Source organism: Ambystoma mexicanum, chromosome 10 (assembly GCF_040938575.1).
Source record: "Ambystoma mexicanum isolate Mex_15411 chromosome 10, UKY_AmexF1_1, whole genome shotgun sequence".
NCBI lineage: Eukaryota > Metazoa > Chordata > Amphibia > Caudata > Ambystomatidae > Ambystoma > Ambystoma mexicanum.
The window spans coordinates 773,058,815-773,084,229 of record NC_090932.1 but is presented as its reverse complement, the minus strand read 5'-3'; the positions used below and the strand labels follow the sequence as shown (position 1 = coordinate 773,084,229).

Genomic DNA, 25,415 nt, shown 5'->3' with positions numbered 1-25,415 from the left:
GGACCACCAATCTCTCGGGGGTAGAGTGTTTTGACGTGAAATCTGGGTCTATTGAGGCAACCCTGTCAACCCTGTATTTTATGGTCAGATTTTTGTTGACCGCCTTTGTGGTATCCAGTTTTGACCAGTTTTCTAACACTCTGGTTCTTAAAGCAGTATGGAAGGGCAACACAGGCTCCCTTGGGGGCCCGCTATTGAGGATGTCAATAAGATCATTCTTTTCCAGGACATCCACATCCATGTTTGCCCTATCCTAGATATTCTGAGACTTTTCCCATCACTGCTCTATGAGGGGTCAGAATGACCTAAAACATCAGGAGAGGTGAAATCTGTCTCAGGTAAGGTGTCTAAGCCACTAGCATCTTTCACAGCCTCCACAAGATTTTGCATTCTGGACTCCTCTAAAACTAATTCATCAGGCAACATTGAGAGAGTCATATTCAAAACCAAAAAGGTACATTCTCATCTTCTCAAATATCGACCACCATGGTCCTAAAGATTTAAGCCTTTACTAAAGGCTGATAAGACTTCGACAGAAAGTCTCGAAGTTTTCAAAAACTTCAATGGGGTTGAAGTCGGAGGTGCCAAGAGCTTAAAAGGCTTAGACGGTAGCACTAGCTTTGATGGATCAAGTACCCGCTCCTTTACCAGAGTCGAGGACGGTGGCTTAGATTACCATTTGGGTCGAGATGAAGACTTTGACGAATGTCGAGGCAATTTACAGCTGGGGCTCTTTGGCGTGCGTGAGTAGTGGTCTCAGAAGATACCGTCGGTCTCACCAGACGCAGTGGGTTCTGAAGCCTTCTTGAGCCATTTCAAAGGAGCGCTTGGAGCCGCCTTTTGAAAATCTTTCAGCATTTGGAGATTAGATTTCTCCAAGTCAGCAGAAGACGCTGACTTCCTCAGAAAGTTAACCCGTTTGTCAGGTGAGGAGCCTGACAGACAGCGCGACCGTGACCAATGGCATAGTTTCTTCATCTTTTTGTGAGACGAGGACGAATGTCGAGATCTGGATCGCGAGTGCTTTGAATGTAGAGTGCTTTTTCACAAAGTAATCCTCCATAGGGTCGTCAGATCTCTCTTTTGAAAGGGTAGAATAAGGGAACTTAGAAAGGGGCCTACCTGCCACAAGTTTCCCCTTTCTCTCCATCAAGGGCTTCACTGTCATTGACTGACAGGAACCGCAGTCGTCAACTCTGTGGTCCACACCCATACACCACAGGCAGATCAGATGTGGGTCTGTAATGGACATTTTAGGGCCACAATCGGAGCAGTGTTAGAAACCAGTCTTCAGTGTAGACATTTGACAAACTTAGAACATTTTGAAATACAAATTGAGAAATCACTGAGGCGATGAACCATCTGAAGCGCACAGAGCATGCAGAAAAACGGAACTGAGGCAACAGGTGCTGCGCAAGCTACTTATTCCAGCATCAACGTCACGGCCAAGGACAGGACTGAGGCGACTCTCAATACTATGAAATAGGTTTATGAAGCTGCAAGCAGACTTACAAATATATGCAAGATGAGCAATGTGTGGGAGGACACTATACCATCCTATGGGTCTTTTTAAAGCAGAATGAAAGGGTAACAAAGTCTCCTTAGGTTCCTTTATCCAGGATGTCTGTATAGTCATCCTGAGTAATGTCCTCTGCAGGAACACCCCAAGACCAAATATTCAACTACCCTGTTCATGAGCTTTCTATAGGCCACATTAGGGTGTGCATTCACATCTGGAGTTTAGAATTCCACCCCAGGGGAGGCATCTAAACCACTGGCTTCTTTCAGGCAAACAAGGAGGTCTTCTAGATGAGATTGATCAAAGATCAACTCTTCTGGAAAATGAGATGTCCCGAAACGTAGTCTTCCTCAAAAATGGACCCAAAAGATTTGAAGAAATCTTTCTTCGACTGAGATTTGAAACTCAGTTAGATCCGACTTAGGCCCTTTGACTTAAGATTCCTTCAACAAGGAGGGCACAGGAGCCTTTGGCTTAAACATTGTGTCTGTGGTCGACACAACATCCCTGAAGCCTTCGGACTCTGGCTTTTGGGGGCATGCGGGTCAAAGTGTTACTCTATTCCCTGCCGGTCTTGGGGGACGGAGTGGGATCACTAGTCACCTTCGAGAATATGTCAATTTTGTTTGACTGAACTTTTCCCATTCGACTCCGGAGGCAGTCTTATCGGGATAACATCCCTAATACATCTTGTGGGAGGAGTCGGAAGATGAGGAGAGATGGCGTGATTTCTTCAACTTCTTTCGTGATGAAGAAGCGCGACATGAGTCGCTCCTGGACCCGAATTGCTTGGCATGTTTAGATCTTTTCTTGCGCCTTTCTGTAGACGTGACCCCGGTAGAACTTCTACCTTTGGAAGTAAAGAACAAGTTACTTACCAACTGGTAACGTTCTTTCGATTGGATGTTCCTCCAACATATTCCTCATCTTAGCTCAAGCTGGATGGAATATATCTGCTTCGGAAAAAATTTTCGGCAGAGGGCGTTGTGCGTCAATGTCGTTGAGGCGATGGTCCCACGAAGGCCTCCGTCGAGGGTGACATCGGGTATACAAGTAGCACGCGCAGTGCCCATTGGCATCAGTTCTGTTTTTCCCCCTCACTTTTGTTCTACTGTGTAGCTTGTGCCGGTAGTCAGGTATCAGTCTTGAAGGAGTTGAAGTGGCAATAACCCGGAAAAATCTACAGAGGGGTAGGCAGGGAGGGCGATGAGGAATACGTTGGAGGAATATCCAATCGAAACAACATTACCAGTTTTGGTAAGTAACTTGTTCTTCTAGTGGATTGTGTCCTCCAACGTATTCCTCATCTTAGATAGACTCCCAAAGCTGTATGGATGTTAGGAATAAGGGCCTACGTGTGTTTCAGGGGCTCAGAAACAGGTCAAAACACTGAAAAGACTACAATTCCCAGCAGCCCTTGGGAGGCTGGGTAGTTTACTGCCGGGCGTGCGTGGGCCAGCTGATCTTGATTATCAACGGTTTATGAAGGGCCCACGGCGCACGGCAGGTGTGGCTTATTTTGGAATCGGAGGACGAGGCTGCGTCGGATAAGTCAGGAGCCGCTCGTTCATGGAAATTACAGGAATGCGGAGGCGGCGGGCGTGAGCATGTTTGCAGCCTTGAGAGGAATTATCAAGGCGGCTGCTACGGGCTACTGCAATCATCGTCCGGGAAGGCTCAGGAGCCTCCCGGACATAAGATAAGTGCGGGAAGGGATTTATTTCTTTTGAAAATGCACACGCTGACCAGGAGCACATTAATAGAAGGACTTAAGGCTTGTTAGGGTTGGGGCAGCTCCCATTTTTGGACGCACCAAACTTGTGTTTCTGGGTTGTGTGAAGTATGTATTATCCCCAACATTACTGCTAATTTGTATGAACTGCTAACTCGATGCAAGTGGAGGAAATTACCCAAACAAGCACTTAGCACATCTCTAGGTTCATGCTGAAAGAGTGCGTTTGGCAAACCTTTATGTTTATATGTGAATTACCATTCATGTTCTTGTTTCTAAGTGTTGCATTAGCCAGCCCAGGGGGCCATGTTTGTTTGTTTTATTATTTATAATGCTCGAGCGTACCCGGGGGTATCAGGGCGCAGCATTTACAAGAAATTTCAAAGCTTGGTTACAAAACACAGAGAATATACATGATACAGAAATAAAGGTACATAGTGTTCTATACAAATCAGCAGTCATATTATAGGACCGTAATGTACAAGTAAGCAAAAAGGCACACGTGGTTACAAAGTGTACGGGTAGCGCTGGGCATTTCATTGTCTTAATGGGACTCCAATTTCAGCCAAGAGACTACCTTGGATTGGAAGTTCAGCTAGGGTAGGTCTGCTCGAAGGTTTGGAGGTAGCGAGTTCCAGAGCTTGGCAGCTTTTACCGGGAAACTGTTGCCCGCTATGGTGTCCTTTTTGTTTTTGTAGTGGGGAACAGATAAACAGTCTTTGTATATAGTTCTGACGGGTCTTGAGGAGGATTGTCTGTGGAATCTGTTGATCAGGTAGATTGGGGCAGCATTGTTAAGGGACTTGTGGTTGAGTGATACCGTTTTTAAAAGAATTTTATCTCTAGTGGAGAGCCAGTTGTTCTGTTGGCTGAGTCCTGTAATGTGCTCTCTTCTGGAAATGCCCAGAGCTGCTCTGAGAGCGTTCTGGAGGGTTTGCAATTTATTGGTGGTGGCCTTGGTGGACCCCAAGTACATGGCATTGCAATAGTCGAGTCGAGACAATGAGGGCTCTGGCAAGTGTCAGGCAGCTGGAGTTCGACAGGAAAGGTCTGGCTGCGCTGATTAATTTACACGTATAAGCCATGGAGGATGCAAAAGAGCTCACTTGTCTTTTAAGGGAAAAAGTGGAGTCTAGGTAGAATCCCAATGTTTTGACCTCCTGTCCGACTTTGATGTTGTTCCCGTCAATCATGAAGGAATTATAGGCCAGGCCAAGTTTCTTTATGCTGAATGTAGTATGTTTTTCATCATTGTATGTTTCATCACGCTTACAATGCTTTTTGTTTCATGTCATAGGGTATGTGAGATACATGTATTAAGGTGTTCTCAAGGTATATGTTTGTAAGGTAACAAGCAGTACTAACTGCATTTGGTATTAAGTAATCACAGCATTTCATGGTATATGTAAGGCTACAATGAAAAGACACTGTTGATGGTGTTACAAGTTATTAATAAGAGTAGGTTTTTTCCCTGTGCTTCCCCAGTCCTATCCAACCTAGATTTTCCCCTTATCCTCTATCCGGTGTTCCTAAACCTCCCTGCCCTGTCCACAACCTCTCCCTAACCCTCTTCCCCCCACTGGCTGCCACGTGGTGTCCTGTCTATTATAGATATCAGGTACCTGTGCCAACCTCGGTGGGAGGGTCGACTTCATTCGGCTTCGGGGGGAGAGTGTCGACCTCTCTTCCCATTATTGTGTATCTTGACAATGGACAATTTCTTTGGAGGAGGGAGAAGATATTTTTGATGCCCTTAAATGGCTGAATATAGTACTGCTTTACCAAAATTCACTTCCTTAGACTGGGAAGCATCCAGACTATAGAATTTTGAAAAAGTACGCAACGAAGACCAAGTTGCTGCTTCACAAATGGAGCTTATGGGAACACCTCTTTGAAGGGCTGTCGAAGAAGCGATGCCTCTGGTGGAATGGGCCCTTAAACCTTCTGGTGGGTCTTTCTCTGCTAATCTTTAGCATTCTGAAATGCAAAGCACAATCCAACGTGATCTGGTTTGTTTTGACACTGATTGACCCAATTTACTTCCGGTGTAGCCAATGAACAGTTGATTATCCACTCTAAGCTTGGAAAGCCTAGAGATGCAAAAGCTTAGAGCTCCTCTCGGGTCCAACCTGTGCAATCTTTCCTCGCTCTTACTAGGATGAGGTGAAGGGTAGAATGCGGGTAGAACAATTTTCTGATTTAAATGAAAATCGGACACAACTTTAGGTAGAAATGAGGGTTTAACCCTTAATACCACTCTGTCCCTATGGAAAACAGTATAGGGTGGTCCAGAAGACAGTGCCTGCAATTCGCTCACTCTTCTTGCAGATGTTTTTTTTTAATAAAATGTTTTATTATTTTATAAACAACACTCCAAACATTACAAACAATGAAAACTTCTGTGTTTAAGCTTCACAAAATTACAAAGTATGCGTTTCGGTCCTCCCCCCTCCCGCCCCTTTAACTTGAGCCCCTGCTTCCAGGTCATCGTCCTGCTTATCTTCAGACGTGTCTACTGCCATTATCTCTTCCGTATCATCACTATGGTCAGCCTGGGAGAGTCCTACCATCGAGGCCACCAATTGTCTCCATGCTATTAGGGGTCCCACCCCCCCCTGCTGACTGCTTCATACCAGGCAACCGTTTCTTCCTCTGCCCACTTCGTGAGGTCCGCCCACCACATCTCAATTCTAGGCCATTGGGTTGCTTTCCAGCACATTGCAATTCTCCGTTTGGCCAGGATGTAGGCCAGATCTTTCATCTTACTGATGTGCCTCAGGTTGCGTGGTCTGGTAAAACCCCCAAGCATTCATGCCCAAACTGACTCCACATCCAGAGTAATCTCTTTTCCTGCGAAGCGTATCTTCAGCTCTGTCCAAAACCTTCCCACCTCCGGGCAAGCCCAAAACATGTGTAGCATCCCAGCTTCCTCCTCCCCGCACCTAGGGCATTTCTGTATCACCGGGCCACCAAACCTGGCGATTTTACTGGGGGTCATATATGCTCTATGAGTGACATATAATTGAATCTACTGAAGCCTCGCGTTTCGGGACACCTTCTTATGATACCTTTGGGCTCTGTCCCATTGCCCTTCCGACATGGGTTCTCCCACCTCCTCTTCCGAGTCTCGCCTCAGTTGGGACATCTCCTTCCCCACCCTAGTTCCCAGTAGCTCATATAGGCGAGATATTTCATGCCCACCCTCCGAGATATCATACATCGTCTTGATGGTTGCATCAGGTTGTTTCGCAAGCACTGCCTCAGGCCACCTTTCTCGCACCCGTTTAATAATTCTGGAATAAGTAATGTGTTGGCCTTTATGCACCCCAGTGTCCTCCATTAGCTTCTGAAAGTCCAATGCCAATGCCACCCCCTCCTGCCATATATCTCCAAGGGTAGCTATGCCCATCGGTTCCCAGTATCTACGGACCCCTTTTATCATTTGGGAGTCCTCCCCGCATAGCACCACTAACGGCACCTGCAGGGAGAATGGGGATGGGTTCCCCACAATTTGCAATGCTCTGCGCCACATTTCCCAGCCAGGCACCAACAGCTTTGCCATTCCTAGTACCTTTGGTTTAGGCAACCACACTGTCTCTCTAAGGAAGACGGGAGCAGGATCTTTACACACCAGCCTTGCTTCAGCCGTTTCTTCTTCAGACAACCACCTGGCCACATATTGCAGCTGTCCCGCCAAGTAGTATAGCTCAAAATTCGGCAGATTTATACCCCCCCCCCCGCCACATCGGTTTTGTAGATTCCAGAGGGCCACCCTGTTCCTGGAATTGTGCCATATGAAACCCCTGCACAAGCTGTGGAGTTTGGCAAAAAAGCGTTTAGTAATCACATTCGGGATGTTTACGAAAAAGTGTAACAGTCTGGGCAGGACTACCATCTTGATCAGAGCCACTCTACCCATCATGGCCAGGGGTAGTCTGGACCAAAATCCCATGCTATTCTTAATACCTTCAACTGCCTTTTCCGTATTGTGTTTGTGTTCCTCTTCTGTCTTGTGTTATATATCAATGCCTAAGTATCAAAACGTCTCGGTTTGCCAGGGTATCGGCAAAACCGGTAGGCTCCTCGGTAGGGTGCATCTGTACATCCCCACGGGGAACATGCTGGATTTCTTGGGATTTACCTCTATGCCCGAGAGGGTAGCATATCGTTCCATCACCTCCAGAACATATTGTAGGTTTTCCTCTGGGAAGCGCAGATATAAAAGTATATCATCGGCATACAACGATAGGGATCCACACTGCAGGAGGTTCGCATCTCATATCTCCCCGTATTGTTGTCTGAGGCAGACTGCCAATGGCTCCAACGCAAGGATGTACAGCATGGGCAACCAGGGGCAACCCTGTCTAGTGCCCCTGCTGAGTTGCCATTTATCTGAGATTGTAGCACCCGTTTTGACCCTTGCAATTGGGGAACTGTATAACATTTTGACCCACCTCAGATACCCGGCCCCATCCCGTATTCGCCCAGAACCGCTAGCAACCAAGGCCATCTCACTGAGTCGAAGGCCTTAATTGCATCCAGCAAAACAATTACCAGTTCGCCGGGGTCCTTCTGTTTGGTCGATAATGTGGTGAAGTCTCCTATGATTGTCGGTTATGTTCCTGCCAGGGACGTAGCCTGTTTGGTCAGGGTGTATCAGTTTACCGATGACTCGCTTAAGCCTGTTTGCCAGTGCTGCTGTGAGGATTTTGCTGCCCGGATTAAGCATAGATAGGGGTCTGTATGACCCGCAGTCTGTGCTCGACTTACCCGGTCGTTGAGGAGCATGTCCGACCCCGGGGATTTGCATGTGGGCAGGTGCTGAATCACGGTCTCTAATTCTTCTAAGGAGATTGGGGCGTCCAGGCAAGCCTATGTCTTCTAATGTTTGCTGAATTTCTTGATCCATTTCTTCCCCTGCGTCCTCAAAGACGTTTGCAGTATCTCAGGAACTCTTCGTTTACTCCTTCCTGGGTATCCCAGGTCTGGCCCTCGTCCCCTCCGATTTCCCTGATCACTGGTTGTGATGTTTCATTTTTATATAACCAGGTCAGCAATCTGCCCGGCTTGTCACCTCCCGCGTGCTGCCTTTCAACATCTTTCTTGTAGCTCAACTTACATAATCTATCCCAGTGCTCAATGCTGGCTTGTTGTAGAAGCTTCATCCTTACCTCATCTTCCTGTGAGGTGCCCCCCTTACGCATTAGATCTTCCAACTACCACTCCGTTTCTTGCAACTCCTGTTCTATGCCCCCTTGGAGCCCTCTGGATTTTGATATGGCTACGCCCCGTACCACTACTGTGAATGCCTCCCATAAGGTTCCCACCGACTGAACGCTTCCGGTGTTAATGTCGAAATACTCAGTGATCGTCTCCCTCAGGTCCTCCCGGAATCCTGAGTCCTGCAGGGCCTCAGCTCTGAGCTTCCACGTCGGGATTCGCACTCTAGGGGGCTGGTGTCGCCACTCCAGGACCAAGGGGGAGTGGTCCGAGAGCGCACTGGCTTTATACTCCGCGCCCGTCATTTCTCCTACCAACTCAACAGCAGCAAACATATAATCCAGCCTTGTGTGCAGGTTATGTCGGACGGCATAATGCGAGTACTGCCTGTCTGCTGGGTATAACTGCCTCCAGACATCTTTGAGTCCAAAATCTCTCAGCTGGGCCTGTGACGCCTTTGCGGCCGGAGTGGGTTCGTCTGATTTACCATCTGATCTGTCCATGTTAGGACTTAATATACCATTAAAGTCCCCTCCCAATAGGATCGCGCCGCCCAATAGTGGGCTAATTTTGCCATATAGGGTCCTAAAGTAAGCCGCTGTATCTTGGTGAGGGGCGTATAATTTTACAATGCTCACTTCCCTCTTTTCCATCATCCCCCGCACTGCTATCATTCTGCCTTCTGGGTCCATTGTAGACTGAATCAGCTGAAATGGTACATGTGGTGCCACACATGTGATAACTCCCCTCGCGTAAGCAGAGTATGTGGCTCCCGTGGTACCCCCTCTCCACTTTCTCTTGACCACCTCCAGTTTCTCCCTAGTAAGGTAGGTTTCCTGTAATAATGCTATGTCACTCCTCATCCTTCTTAGGTACATCATTACTTTATTACGCTTCAAATAGCTGTTGAGGCCCCTGCCGTTCCAGGCCACCACTCTAAGGCTACCCAACACCATCTATGGGATATCCCGCCTCCCTTCCCAGTTTCCCACCACGCCTGATTTGACACAAGATTTGTCTCATTCCCCTCCCAACAAACTCCCCCCCACCTTCCCAACTCTAAACCACTGCACACACACCTTCCCTCCCCCCACCCCGCCCAACGCCAACAAGTGCCCAGCTCCATCCCTGGATCTCAGCCCCCCCCACGGTTGGTCCTGCCTCGGAATGCCGGTTGTCATCAGACTACCAGTGACCTAACTAAACTACTCGTGGGGAAGTGAGGGCTGGCTCTGTAAGGCTCCCGCGCTATATTTCAAGTTCCTCGTGCTAACGGATCATGCATACATGTATAGCCCTAGTCGACCCTCCAACAGGCTATGTTCTGTGCTATATTCAAGTCCCATTGTCTTAGGCTGTGACACCATGGGTGCCACAGACACATGTTACTTATCTTCGCATTCTCCTGCCTGGATACCCGATTCTTGGGGGCAGCTCTGCACGTCCAACCATCCCATAGCGTCATCCGGGGTTTCAAAAAACAAGGTTCTGCTCTTGTGGAACACCTTCAGTTTTGCCGGGCAGATCAGCATATACTTGTGGCCTGCTTCACGCAATCTTCTTTTCTTTTCACAGCCCCAAAGTTTATGCGTCGGGGTTGCACCTGCAACGTGTATGCAGTTATGTTTGCCGACCCCCTTTGTATTGTTCTGCCCTTCCGGAAGGGTTCAAGAATTTTTTCCCGGTCACAGTAGTTCAGGATCTTAGCCATCACCGGCCTAGGAGGGGTTCCCGTTGGTGGCTTCCTCATCAGGGCTCTGTGCGCCCTTTCCACAGCAAACACCTGGGCCAACATTTCCCAGGTTATCTCCTGCAGCAGCATTGATTCAATGGACTCCGTGTACGTTCTTCCGGCAATCCAACGATACGTATGTTGTTACTTCGGGCGCGTACTTCCGCCTCCTGCGCCCTACTTTACAGGTTGCCCACACGTTGTACTAGGGCATGAAGTTTAGATTTATGGGCTGTGCAGTCCGTTGTGTTCGGGGCCACCTCTTTTTCTAGGTCACTCGTGTGTTTTGCCAGTGACCCGACATCTTGCTGGAGAAGATTCACCTCCTCTTGTACTGCCCCGACTTGGAGCTCTAGCGCAGTTTTCAACTCGTTCATGGCCAGTCCCAGTTTAGTTTCCCAAGCCACTTTCAGATCAGCAATCGCAGCAAGGATCTCCTGGTCTTTGCCCATAGTGTCCGTGCCCCCAGCGGGGGCTTTGTCTTTGCTCCTGGCCCCTTCTGCACCCAGCAATGTTCTGGCGTATTCGTTGAGCGTGGGTTGTTTGCCCTTTGTTCTTGGGAGATTGTTAGTCATCGTGGTGTGTCAGAGCCGCATGGGCAAGCCCCACAACTTGTGGCCCCCGACCTTAGTAAGGTTAGACTGCCATTAGTGTCAAGGCCTGGCCAGGCCGTGTTAGGGGTATCCTCAAGCTGCTGGTTCTCTTCCTGGAGTGTGCTGTGTCCTCCCAAGTAATTATGTGGGTTTATTAAATCCGCTCGAGCCCCAGCCCCAGTTGGTCTGGGTCCTCGGGTGCACTCCCCAGTGCTTATGGAGCCCCCCCGGGCATATTTGCTGTCCCAACGTGCGCCACCCGTGAGCCCCGACGAATTACTGTCACTTCCCACCCGACGGTGGCATTTGTGGAGCTTCTCACCAGGCACGCTTCACTGTGCCCCTATGTTCATCTCTGGCCTAGGCTGGGGGGTGTCTCCTGCCCCTTGCCTTTGTTACTGCTGTTCCTAGCCCGGGATCACGCGGGGCGCCACGCTAACTCCTTGATGTCTACCATGTCTATTTGCTTTGTGCGGGCGCCTCGCCTCGCTTGTGTCCATATGTGCAGGCGCAGCTCAAGGCTTGACTGCGGGACTGGACTCAGTGAAGCTGTGTGTTGCACCTAAGGGGGGCCTGCGCCCGTCTGGGCTGTGTGGGTCCCTTTCTCTACTCAGCACTCCTGCCCCCCAGCCGAGTTACTTCGCCGCGGGCATACCTGTCGGCCGCACCCGCAGCGGCTCCTGCTTATAAAGGGGTGTTCCGCCCGTCCCAGTTTCCTCGCTTCTCATGGCGATCCAAGGTTCAGGCGCACTGGGCTCCCAATTGTCGCAAGCACATCAGCGTCCACCTCGGACCGCTTTCACCGCGTCTAGGGAACGTTGATGCGAGTTAGGTCCGCCGTTGGGTCTCCCTCACCTGGCGCGGCTGGTCCCACACCCACCTCGGCGTCAGGGGCAGCCGTGCCTCACTGCATCCAGCCTCTGGGACATTACAGAACCGGGGTCAATGCAGTTACTTCCACTTTCTGGCCTCCGGGCACAAGCGCTCCAGCGGGTGTTACAGGGGCTCCAGTGCGCTGTTGCCTGCATCCGACTTTCTCCCCTGCAGTGCCACCACGGTCTTCACTTTAATGGCTGCTGCCTTTGTTGGCTCCACGCAGCGCCATTTTGGGGTCTCAGACCCACAGTACGTGGGCTCAGCTATGCCCGCAGTGCTGTCCCCTTCCCCAGCACAGGCTCCAGATTGCAGGGTACTAGGCTCCTGCTCATAGGGGAGTTTTCAAACGGACCCAGTTCCTGCGCTCCCTGGAGCGATCAGAAGTTCAGGCACGCGGGGCTTCTAGGTGTCCCAAGCATGTCTTTGTCCACCCCGGACCGCTTTTACTGCCTCTTAGGAACGTTGATGCAAGCTGGGTCCGCCGTTGGGTCTCTTTAGCCTGGCGCGGCTGGTCCCACACCCACCTCGGCCTCCGGGGCAGTCGTGTCTCACTGCTTCCAGCCTCAGGGATGTTACAAAGCAGTGGTCCATGCGGTAGCCTCTGCTTTCTGGCCTTTGGGCACCGCGCAGAAGTGCTCCGGTGAGTGCTGCAGGGGCCCCAGTGCGCCGTTGCCAGCGTCCGACTTTCTCACCCGCAGTGCCACCACCATCTTCACTTTGCTGGCTGGCGCTGTTGTTAGCTCCTCGCGGCAGTCATTTTGGGGTCTCAGACCCAAGGTGCGTGGGCTCAGCGATGCCCGCAGGGCCGTCCCCTTCCCTAGCACAGGCTCCAGATTTGCAGAGCACCTGGGCACCACCTTCATGGACGGGCACATGGATTTTCAGGGCTTAGATGCGTGCATATGTGCACTCGTAATCAGGATCAACTACCGGATCGCAGGAGCTCTCCCAGAGCTCGACTCCTCACATGGCTCTCGTAGCCACGCCCCTCTTCTTGCAGATGTTAAAGCAAACAGGAAAACAGTTTTCCATGTCAACAATCTTAATGGACAAGTGTGCAAGGGCTCAAAAGGGGCACACATTAAGAATTTTAGAACCAGATTAAGATCCCAAATTGGTACTTGGAAAGGGTAAGGAGGAATTTTTGAAATGGGAGCATTCTTCCGACGAGCGCTTGAAGATGGAAAGCGCTGCAAGATAACCTTTAATGGTCCCAACATTTAGACCTATGTGCTAGGGACAAGAGGAAGGACATTACTTCCAGAATGGAACATAGAAAAGGATCAACATTCTTTTCTCTGTACCAGTTGCAAAACTTTTTCCAACGGCAACGGTATAGAGATTTTGCTCCTGGCCTTCTTGCCGAAAGCAACACCTCCATGACGTCATCTGGAAGGTCCCAATACTTGCATCTCAGCCTTTCAGATACCAAGCTTGAAGGTTGAGAATCTTGACCTCTAGATGGAGGACCTGACCCTCCTTTTGTGAGAGAAGGTCCTCTCTCTGAGGAAGACGTACCAGGGGACAGATGGACATGTCTAGAAGGTCTGGGTTCCACGTCCTCCTGGCCCAATCCGGGGCAGTTCGGATCATGCGGTTTCCAAACCGTCTCAGTCTCCTGATGACCTGAGGAATGACGAGAATCGGAGGAAACGCGTATAATAGTGGGAAATTCCACTCCACCACGAACGCTTCCCTTAGGGCTCCACTCAGGGGAAATTCCCTTGAGCAATACCTTTCGCACTTCCGGGTGATTCCGGTTGTAAATAGGTCTACTTGAGGGGTTCCCTTAAGGGCAAAGATCTCTTGAATGACTTCTTGAGCCAGTTCCCACTCGTGGGACACCGTGCTCTGCCTGCTCAGAGCGTCTGCCGTCATTCTCCTCCCTGGCTAGATGAACTGCCGTTAAAGGAGATTCCTTCTTGAATCGCCCAATACCAGAACTGCATTGCCCCTCTGCATCGAGGTAGTAACCCTACACCACCTCTTTTGTTTAGATAATGCATGGCCACTGTGTTGTCAGTCATCATCAAGAAATCTTTTCCTCTGACAGATGGTAGAAAAGCCTTCAGCACTAGTCTGATTGCTCTGAGCTCTAAAAGGTTGATGTGTAGTTTGGACTCCAATGGAGGCAAGCAACTGCCGATTGTCAGATCGTTGGCATGCGCTCCCCACCCCATGAGTGAGGCGTCCGTCACTACTGTGATCTCCGGCCACGATTGCCGAAAATGCGCTCCTTTTAGGATATTCTCTGTGCAAGTCCACCACAGGAGATCCTGCCAAACTTTTTTCGGAATCTGGAGAAAATCAGTCATTTGACCTGAGAACTGTGACCATTGAGTCTTTAGAGCCCATTGAAGGGATCTCATCCCCAAGCGTGCCTCTGGCACTAAGAAGATGCAGGATGCCATGAGGCAGAGTAACCTTAGGAAGTCGTAGGCCTAGAGATTTTGGAATTTGGAAACCATCTGAAGAATGTCTTGAGCCCTCGACTTGGGAGGCAAGCTCTTTCCCAAGGATGTGTCTAATACAGCCCCTATGTATTGGAGCTGTTGGGAAGGTGTCATTTGTGACTTCTTGAAACTGAGGGAGAAGCCCAGTTTGTGGAGGAAGTGGCAGGTGACTTTCAGATGATTGAGTGCTTGTTCGGCAGAACGTGCCCTGATCAACCAATCGTCCAGGTAAGGGTAGACGTGAATCCCCCCTCTCCGGAGGTGCACTGCCACCACCACCATTATCTTGGTGAAGACCCTCGGGCGGAGGTCAATCCGAATGGCAGGACTCGAAACTGTTAGTGTAAGCACCAACTACGAACCTCAGGTATTTTCTGTGCTTGAGATGAATCGGCACATGAAAATAAGCATCCTGGAGGTCCAATCACACCAACCAATCCTGAAGTTGAAGGGCCTGAAGGATCTGAGAAAGAGTGACCATCTTGAACTTGTCCTTCCTGAGGAACTTGATCAAGTTTCTTAAGTCCAAGATGGGTCTCAATCCTCTGTCCTTTTTGGGAATCAAAAAATACAGAGAGTACCATCCCTGGTTTCTCTCCGCTACAGGTACTGGCTCTATAGAACCTTGCTCCAGCAGGGTTAGAACTTCCTGTAGGAGCGGGTCTGAAAATTTCAAAGGGTGGATTGTTTTGAGGTTGCGTTAGAAAAGAAGGCAGTAACCTTGGGCTATTATTTCTAGAGCCCAAATATCTGAAGTAACGGCTTGCCATTCTTGCAGATGCTGCAACAGCCTGCCTCCCACCGGTGTCTTGTGATGCAAGTCCTCAAAGTGGTTTTGTGGCAGTTGCTGCGGCCGCTGATGGCAAAGAGGCTGGAGCTGGCTTTGCACGTTTTCCTCGTCCACCACGAGTGGCCTTTTTCTGGCCCCTTGGACTGGCCATTCCTCTCGCCTTTCCATATGAAGCGTAGTAACGATAGGATCGTCCCCTCCAAGATTGTCCTGGCGCACGAAAAGGCTGAGGTTCCTAAGAGCAGCTCCTATAGACTTGGCAGCTGCTTTTGAGGTCTGCAACCTCTCAAGGCTCTCGTCAGCCTTGCTGCCAAAAAGGTGAGACCCGTCAAAGGGCATTACAGAAGACGGTTCTGCACGTCTGGTGCGAAACCCGACTTCCGTAACCACGCAAATCTGTGTATTACCGTGCTAGTACCCATGGACCTGCTCACACTATCTGCAGTGTCCAGTCCAGATTGAAGGGATTCCTGCATGGCCTCGTTTCCATCTCTAACAATGGCTAGGAATCCTTCCCTTTCATCCCCTTCTGGTATGTCCTCCGCCGCCATTGCAATGCACTCCCACAGAGTGTACAAAAAAATTGCCAAGGCGCATGAGGAGTTGGCTGATTTTAATGCCATACTCCCAGCTGAAAATACCTTGCGTGCCCAGCCATCCACACACCTATCGTCCCTGTCCGGAGGGATAGAAGGGTACGCCATTTTGTTTGAAGGTGTGGCTGCCTGTACCACCAGACTCTCGGGAGTGGGATGTTTAGACGGGGTCGCTACTGGCAGGTATTTTGAAGGGATTTATTCACTGGAGGAATAGAATCCGGATTCTCCCAATTCTTGTCCACCCTATTTTGCAAGGCTACATGAAATGGTAGTATTGGATCTTCGGTGAGACCATGGTCCAATATATCAGTCAAATCATCCTGAATGAATTGGGTTGGTGGTCTAGCCGATCCTAAATAAATCGACCACTTTTGTCATTAGTTGACGGTATGAGGGACTGGCATGCTCTCCTGGATCTGGTCTGCCAAAGACTGTTTCAGGAGATGTATCAATGGCACTTGCATTATGTAAGGATTCCACCAGGTCGCTCATCCGGCTTTCTTCCGAAATCAGGCATTCTGGGACTTTTGGGGTACCATATTCCAGTCCAAAGGGTACACTATCCTCATCAGACCTCTCCTGTTCCTCCAAAATTGAGGTCAGGGACTTGAAAAATTCCTTCCTAGCAAGAGGTTTAAAAACCTTTTCTGGGACAGGTGGGAGAGGTGTGGGCCATGTAGGCATTACAGGCTTTGCAGCCTTCTTTCCCCTTTTTTGTTTGAATTGGCTGAACTGGAGCCTTTGGCACCGAGGGCTTCGGGGTCGACGTCGACAGAGGCGTTGACGTAATAGTGCTCGTCGACGGTGCCGGCTTCGAGGGAGTCGAGGCGCTCTTCGAAGATTTGCCCTTCGAGGTGCGTTTGGTTTCGGACGGCGTCGGTGACCTCGAGAAGTCTTTCTCGCTCAGCGTCCTGGAAGCTTCTCTATCCTTCCTTCTTCGATCACCCGGGTTCGAGGGCGCGCGAGTGTTGGAGCGATGACGCTCCGGGCCGGCTTCCGAAGAAGGCGCGGACCGAGGCTTCGCTTTTCGAACACCTCCATCATTTTGACTCTGAATGCTTCCCACTCTTCGAAGGAAGAATGTTTTGTGGGGCATTTCATCCTTTTTGGGGATTCGTCAGAGCTCGAGGCGGAGTGGGACCTGTGGCGTCTTTTCTTCGATTTTTTTGTCAAAGATGACGAGGGATGGGAATCGCTTCGGGACCTGGACCGATGCCTTTCGCGTCAAGGAGACTTCTCCTTACGGGACCTCGACTCGAGGCTTTGCAGTCGGATTTACGACCTACCTGTAGTTTTCCCCTCCTCTCTCGGAAGGCCTTCCTCATCATCGTCCTGCACCTCGTACAGGCCTCCATGTCGTGGCCTTCCCCAAGACACCACAAACATTATCACAGACCCGCATCGAGAGACATTTTCGAACCGCACGATTTGCACTTTTTGAAACCCGATCTCGGGTTCGTAGTCAGCGTCGATGACGAAGACATATCGACATATATCAGTAATATTCACTGCGTCACAGAACTCGAGGCGCGCCAAATCTACGAAGCAACATATACTGCGGAAAAATGGAACTGAGGCCAATGGGCGCCGTGCATGCTACTTGTATACCCAATGGCGTCACCCTCGATAGAGGCCTTCGAGGGACCATCGACTCAACGACATTGACGCACAGCGCCCTCTGCCAAATTTTTTTCCAAAGCAGCTAAAGCTGGATAGAATACATCTAAGATGAGGAATACGTTGGAGGACACAATCCACTCGAAGATGGAGACTTTGAAACCAACCGACCTAGTGCGAGTTTTGACCTTCTCTCTTTTATGGCCTTATTGGGTCAATGATTGACAAGAGCCGCACTCAATGACCTCGTAATCTTTGCCAAAGCACCAGAGACAGATTTTGTGCAAAATCACTGATCGACATCTTCGAGTCACAGTCCATGCATCTCTTAAAGCCAGTTTTTCGGGATAGACATCTTGAAGTTTGAAAAGAATTCCGGCGTTAGAATCGCAGAGGCGAATTGAGCCATTCAGAGAGCGTGCTGCACATATATAAAAAACGGAATTGAGGCAACTGGTGCAGTTTGTGCTATTTAAACGATCATCGATGTCACATTTCGGATGCAGGAATGGTAACCATCGAGGGACATTGACTCGATGCAGCACAGCGCCCTCTGCTGTCAAAATATTTTCTGAGACTTAGACGTAGCCTTATTTATCCAACTCCCTTAGTGGCTTCCTAAGTGACCTAATCGTGGATAGTCGGATTGCCCTCTAGTATCAAATTTTTGTTAACAGTCAGTTATTCTTCCCTATAAATCCTTAGCTTCATGCCTTCCTCCTAATTCACATTCACTCTCTCAATCATTCACTCATTCCTTCTCCCTTTCCCTCCTTTGCCTGGCCTAAGCATCAATCACTTATGATTCTACCTCTCTCCTGATCTTACTCCTCCCACCTCAGTTCTTTTCCATCACCCAATCTTTAGTTCCTTTTCTCTCTTGTCCTCCCTCTCCTGGCCTGCCTTTTAACTCTCCTAGCTCTACTCAAGCTAACTTTTCTGATTCTACTTATTTCCCCATCGCTCTCTACCACTCTCAACCCTACCATCTCTCTACTAATCGCCTTCCTTCAGTATCCTCACTCACACTACAAAATTGGCACTACTCTCAATTTTAACACCTTACATTCACGCTCTCCAAACACGCCAACTGTCTCAACCAAGTCCTCCTCCACCTGTTGGACACGCCTCTGTTTTTTTGGTCCTCCTTCACCTCTCTGGACCTCACTCAAATACCTCCCTAGCCAACTGACAGTGCTGACTTTTTTATAGACTCCCATTCCAGTCAAGAAGCTCCTCTCAGCTCCCATTGGTTACCAGACTTGCCTGCTTTTCTGGACCAATCTCTCTCTAAGCTAGCCCAACTCCTCCCATCTCCTCCCTTTAGTTTTGATACGTGCCTTTAGCTTTGCCTATTCAGTCTGATTTCTTTCCAGCCTGCCATGGGTTCTCTTGCATTGTATTGCTCTCTGTTCACCTCCTAGCTAAAGTAAGTCAACGTCCACAAAAGCTTGAGGGGTACCTGGTCTCCCCAAAGACTGACTCTCTGCTGGTTCCAGCTCTGCCACTGCTACTCCACGGCATGCGTAGTAGGCGTTTGGTCTCCCATTCAGCTCCGGAATATAGAAGCCTATTCCATTTTCATTTCCATTTGGGTAACCAGTCTGTTCCCGGACAGGCCTGGTCCTTTGGGCCAAGGTTCATTGAGGTACTTGTAGTACTGATAGTTTATGTTTGTCCTGAGCTGCGTCCCAGGATCCATAATCAATCCCAAGGGCCTGGTTAATGCAGGTAGCTGTAGTCCCACGCGTTGGGATACCAGGCCATTCAGATCAGTAAGGACGGGCAAAGCCAAATTAAGGGTTTGCTTGGGTGTGAGATTGGAGATATAATGGAGGTGTGGATAGTTTGCTTCCATCAATTTTCAAACACACAATGTGATCAAATTAACCTGGTCACCCCTTTTCCAGTCCTGGGAGTGTTTTATTTTAATAAATCATTTGTCCTGAATGTTCAATTAAACTCAATCACTACAACTCTCAGAATGCATACATTAGTTCAATGACAGTGCCCTACTGGAATAGTGGTGCCCCAGCAATATGAAATCTGGTTAGCCCAAAAAAGGCCAGATTGAGGTCTGACCCTGAACATCACATTTTGTATGGTCTCCACAAATACAAAGAAAGGTTCCGTAGATATGTGATCAACACTCATCACATGAGCCCGTATGACAATTTCTATATATACACGTACATACAAATAAACAAAGGTTGCTAGTTTAACTGAGTTTGTGGAAAGCACCACACCCCTCCCCACAAAGATAGAGTAAATATCACATTTATGCGCATCCTCCCGAAACAATCGCACACGTTATTAGATTGCAATCTGATCCCAAAAACACAAGGGATTGTATGTCTGAATACTACCACCACAGACTTGAAGGCACCATGGCATGCAAGAAAGTTTAATATTTATCTGAACCCCAACATTATACCTTCCACGCCCCAGATAGCAATCGATTCCCAACATCACAGGTTACTTTAAAGACCCCTCCAGCGCACGCAAGTTTCATGGATTTCTGAACACCAGGAATGACAGCCTGCATACACCACCGCAACAGACGAGCTCGCGCTCAAAGGCAGCAGGACTATCAGAGCCGGAGCATCGTAGGAGCCTATATAGAGACTCTCACCAATCTCTCAACCTCCTGTCACCTTACGTCCCCAGATCTTTGTGTAGTCACATCCTTCATGGCACCCATTCTATGCAATACCTGTGCAAAGACATTTGAAAGGGGAAGAAAGATGTGCTTACCCTCATCATTCACAATAGTCTCTTCTTTAAGGACATAAGAAGGGCATGATATGGTAACGTTTGGGTCCTCACATCAGCAGCTAACACCACAGTGTCTTGGCAAGTACAAGAGCCCAGAGAAGTACAACCTGTCCCCAATGTGCTTTTAGGTAAAGGAGGTTGGGAAGTGGGCATTTGGAGAGGGAGGACTGAGTGTTTGAGGACATGCTCAACATAACAAAAAAAAAACAGAAGCACAAACACAACTTTGCTGAGAGAGACTTACCCTTTTGTGAGACACATGTACAACTGCCTGCAGCTCACTGACAAGAGCTGATCCTATACCCCGTTTCTTTCAGTACATACTTTCTAAGCAGGGTTAGCAGCTGAAATCTGGCATTCCAGCACACAGCCGACCCCAGAACGGTAAAGAATGTATTTCTCTGCCAGCTTCTCCTGATTAGGCGAAGATGTAGAGCACATGTTTTTGTTCAGGACCTGCCATGCTCCATTGCCAGACCTGGCGCTCTGTGCTCCCAGCCTGCACCTGTCCTGACTTCAGACAACAATGTAGATGGCCTCACAGACTAGACTGATGGACGGAGAGTCCCTCGTAATCAATGCTCCAGCAACTGCCTGCAGACTAGCCCCCGCTTCAGCCATTGCACAAAGTCCTTTCGGAGGCCTCAGCCACTTCCCGTTTCGATCTCTCCCTTTCCAGTCTGTCTGTCCGAGGATAACTATTCTTACGACACCCTCCTCTGATTTCGTGGCGCTTACTGTAATTGAGGAAAAAAGCAGGAACAATGAAGGACTAGTATTGGATGGCCTAGCCATTCTGTAGTCCTTTCCTCATGTTCAGCAGAGCCGATTACAAGTGCTGTTAAGGTTAATTGGGTTGTGGAAAAAAAAAAAAGAAAAAAAGAAATAAATCAATGAATCAGAAACTTTGAGAACCAGCAGTTATGTTGCAGGTTTAGGGGCGGAGGAGAATAACAGGCAAAAGTAGGCAGAGAGCTTGGTGGAAATAGCATGCACAATGTAGTCACAACTGTAACGCAACTGTAGGCATTATGCATCATGGAGCAGTGGACTGTTCTCTCTTCCAGTCTTGAGATACATATTAGAGAGGGGTCCTGGTACCAAACTCTTTTTGGCAGAGACAGAAATGCTCTATAAAAAAGATAGATTTGAAAGGTAATGGCGCCAAAATTCAATTCTCTTAGACTGTACAGCACTCGCTTCTCAAATTGCTGGGTTAATGGTGGATCAATCCAGAAGATAAGTTATTTCAGGTGACCATTAAGGACAGACTATTACTCGTTGTCAAATCATGTCATGTGCTCATCGTTTAGGGACACACTACCCTTCTGCCTACACAAAAGCTCTGATTCAAGAATAATGTGCGGATTTGTAGCTCAAATCCTATGTGGTGAAGATACATTGCCAATTGGCAATTAGAATCGTTTTAACCTTTTCACCGTTAAATGGGCAGAGCTGTTGCGTCCAGAGATTGATGAGACACCTCACTCAGTAGAAGAGGAGAGACATGGGGCAGTGAGAAATGATAATGGGCAGATTTGCTGGCCGCTAAAGAAAGTCTACACAAGTGAGAAGCTACTGAGTCAAATCATTAAAGCTAAATAAGGGGAAAGGTGCTGGACAGGAATCCGCTGAATTAAATACCGGTGATGGCGAAGTCCAAAAGTGGAACCCTTGATCAAGAGGAGTGGGAGCCAAGTGCTGTCCCTGACAGGTCTACAAAGGACAGGTCCAAAGTGCAGTAGACGCAACCAGCGCTGGTCTGCATACAGGCATGTCTTTCTCACAAGAGTGAGCTGTGCCTCTCAACCTCCAACAAGAGTGAGGGACGAGACCCAAATGAAGATTATAGCATGTGGTGCACTGATAAAATAAAGGAACGGTCAGCTGGAGTTGTGGTTGGAGCTCTCCTAACAGAGCCAGATGCAATGAAAGACTAAGAAGGGCTGAGAAGTGAAATAGACAATTGAGGCTCAAGAGAATCCGAGAAGCCAAGACACTTATAACCAGAAGGCTGTGTGAAACAACAAATACTTACTTTCCACATAGAAGGAATATCAGACGATTCAAAACGAGTGACAAGCAGTGTGTATCAGGTTGTGAAAATATGTATAAAGAATTTGTTAGGGGAAAATGACATAACTAGAACAAGGTACCTGCATGCCATAGCAAATTCCAAGGACTGGTTTGCCAATTGTAAATATAGCTGGGTCAAACCATGGAGCATCTTCTGCATAAACCGAATTTGGTCCTCCAGAAATCACAATTGCCCTGAAAAAAATGAATGAAATGAAAATATTTTATGTAAAATAAATACTCAATATGTGTTAGCTACATAAATGTGATTACCACAAACTAATAAAATATATGCACTCTAGCATCTCACTTTCCACATTCCTTCCTTTCAAGGACATTCTATCTGCTCAAATGGCAGACCAGCTAATTGGAAGAGTACTAAACTAGGACCTTCACGAGTCATACTTTGAAGGGGAGTAGGATAGTATTGTATGAATGAGATGTATAAAGCGAAAGCCTACCAGGGTATTCCATTCAGCCGTCATACTCATGCATGCTTTTCCCTTTCTAGGGCATTTTTTATTCACCAGATCTATGACTCTGCTTCTGTCTCAGTCATACAGAGTGCAGTCAAGGGGGTGCAATTAGAATAGTTTTGATATTCTTCCATCTTATCTGTCTAGTGTACATTATTTGCTTCAGGTGGTTGATGGCCTTTATGTACCACGCCTGCTGTAAGTTGGAAGACGACCTCGAATCCAACTCATCTCTATGCATGATTAGTGTGGCAAATGATAAAGAGTATGAATGCCAATTCTTTCAACCCATTTGTTCCTCAGTCCAACCGAGCATGGTAGCCGAGGACACCACCAGGTCTGGATCACATGCACCGCTTATTATTTGTTAACAAAAGTTGGTAATTAGCCATTGTATATTACATTTGTGGTGTTGTACCCGCTTTTCTGTACTCTGAGAAGGGGCATGAACCTACTTCCAAGTCTCACCATGATTTGAGTTTTGCCAAGGAGTGGGAAACATCTAAAACTGATTACCAAAGCTAAATTTAACGTTTTGTAGGTTTTTGGTGTGCTTTTTGTAGAGATCAGCTTCTGTCTTTCCTTAAGTGATCAGGTATTTGGCAGTAGTTGAAGCTTATTTTTGTAGATCAAATGCTGCCTGTAAATGCTGAAAGGATTTGATACTGTAGTTTCCCAAAATATCACTCAATACTATTTTGCCTGTATCTGACTGTATTCTGCCCGAAAAGGCTAGGTTTTATCAATATTTGTATTGTTTTACTTATATCTTAAACAGTGTAATCAAGGTATGTGATGTTCGTTATATTGTGTAAGAATGTAGTTAATACTCCATGCCTGGGGCCTTGAGCACCAACATCCCACTTAGCTTTGCCTGGTGATCTTCTGGGACTATTTTAGTTTGGACCCCGGTCTATGGCCAACTGGTCGTGGCTTTTTAGTGGGGGAACATCAGCCAAAATTTTAACATGGGGCAGTGGAAGTTGGTGGTGCATAGAGAAGGCAATTCTGAAATGTATGGGTAGGAGGAATCAATTCTGCAGACGTTTAGGCACGGTTCTTAGCTTCTCAGGAATAATTGAAGAGTAGATCTCTGGTGCTATACCATCAAGGATGGGGGATAATGGAAAACCAGGCTTTGTTTTTGTGATATGCCGAATATGGTGGGGTGGGTTTGGGTAGTTGAAGTACTGAAAGTATTTGTCGCTAGGAGTGGACCATTGGGTTCATGTGCTGTACTCTTCGATGCTAGTATTTGTTTTTAAAGTGTGAGTATTGAATTATTTTCTTCTTGCTCAGTCAATAAAACTGGACCATTTATGCTCATAGCATATGATCCAAGCAGATTCCACAAACCTAGATATACATTTTTTTAACTTAATTTATTTGTACATCGTCACTATTGCCTCTTGAAACAGATATTTCTTTGACAAATTACATCCAAAAATAAATCAAGATAAAGGGGAGCGTTTTAATAAACCCTTTCAACCACCCTGTAGCATGAATTCAATAAACCCAACCAAACAAATGTGGCAAAATGTAAACCCACGGAGAACATAGTCTTTCAAACTTTCCTCCACTCATCGGAATTCCGACCCTTTATATTCACAATATAGAGAAGCTTTTAAGCATGCCTGCTTAAATCTGCTGTACACTCTCTCGGCATGTTCATGGAAGGGGAACCATGCTTGGGGAATTTCTGGTATGTCCCAGTTGCCAGTGCGCCTACCTTTTTTATTGCTAGCACCCCCGCCCATAAACCTTGACTCCGCCACTGGGCCCTCAGTTTTCTACCATTGGCCCAGTCATACTAACCGTGTTCAATAAGTGGGTGATAAGGGTCACTCTGGCCCCGCTTGCAGCATATGGGTGTTCTGCAATCGCAGCCAGAAGGATCACCTTCGGGAAATCCGGGAGTTGTACACCCACTAGATCTTTGATGTGCCCCCAGTATCTATTTCCAAAAGAACCAGGCTTCTGGACAGGACCACCACATATGCCCCAAATCCCCTACTTCCCTGCATTTCCTCCAACACAGGGGCGAGGCGTGTGTATTCATTTTTGTATGCATTGTGCGGTGAGGGACCGCCTGTAGCAAATTCGATAGGCTGATTCCTTAATGATTGTGCACGACAATGCCTGGTTAGCCCTCATCGAGATCGGTTCCCATTCTTCATCCGTTCTTGTAGTTCCCAGGTCCCTTTCCCACCTAACCATAGTAATCTGGCTTCCAGCAATGCCCTGTCCAGACGTTGATAGAGCCATGAGACACCCTTCGCTACTATCCTAAGTATATTGGTGCCTCCGTGCCCACCTGTTTCACTACCTTCTGTGAGATCCTGTGCCTTATCTGAATGTAAGGAGTCTTTGCAGTCTTCAAATCGAAGCAGGACTCCCTCCAGATAGACGTTCATCAGTTTTAGGGCTACGTGTATATTCCGACCCCCAACCCACAGTGCTCCCATAAGGTGTTGTGCCATCCAGGGTAAGGTCATGTTTAAACCCATTGGGATGGGACCACTAGGGGGTGCGTACCTGAATGGACGTGTGAAGTCCTTGCTCCGTCAGCTCCAGTTGGGCCTAGCGAGCAGCCTTCTCCACCCCCGATGAAGTTTGGATAGCCCGGCACCCCCAGGGACCCTGGGGGCCAAGCTTTTGATCGCTGGGAGGTCCCCTCTCACGCGCCGCTCCCAGCCACAGGTGACGGAGCAGAAAGGAGGGCACCAGCCTGGTGTGGGTGAGGAGACTGGGGAAATTGGAACCCGCCCCTCGGGGGCCCCCCGGAATCCCGCAGACTGAGGCCGACTGCCCAGATCCCGGCTCTCCACTGACCCAGCCGAGCGTAGGCACAACGTGATTGGGCACCGGCCCCAAGCAGACCATAGTACCGGCGGGCGGTGTGCAGTGAACGACAGGAGCCCTGAGCCCAGACCGTAGTCCGCGGTATGCAGGTACCG

The 25,415-nt window shown here is 48.3% G+C and overlaps 1 protein-coding gene across 1 annotated transcript in view; it reads right to left on the bottom strand.

Annotated features, from left to right (window-relative positions):
* The window catches only part of GMPS (guanine monophosphate synthase), a 995,590-nt gene that overhangs the window by 806,052 nt on the left and 164,123 nt on the right, over window positions 1–25,415 (bottom strand). Inside the window, exon 3 of the mRNA XM_069618429.1 lies at window positions 22,063–22,177. Within this exon, the coding sequence (XP_069474530.1) occupies window positions 22,063–22,177 (115 nt within the window). The remainder of the gene's footprint in view (window positions 1–22,062; window positions 22,178–25,415) is intronic.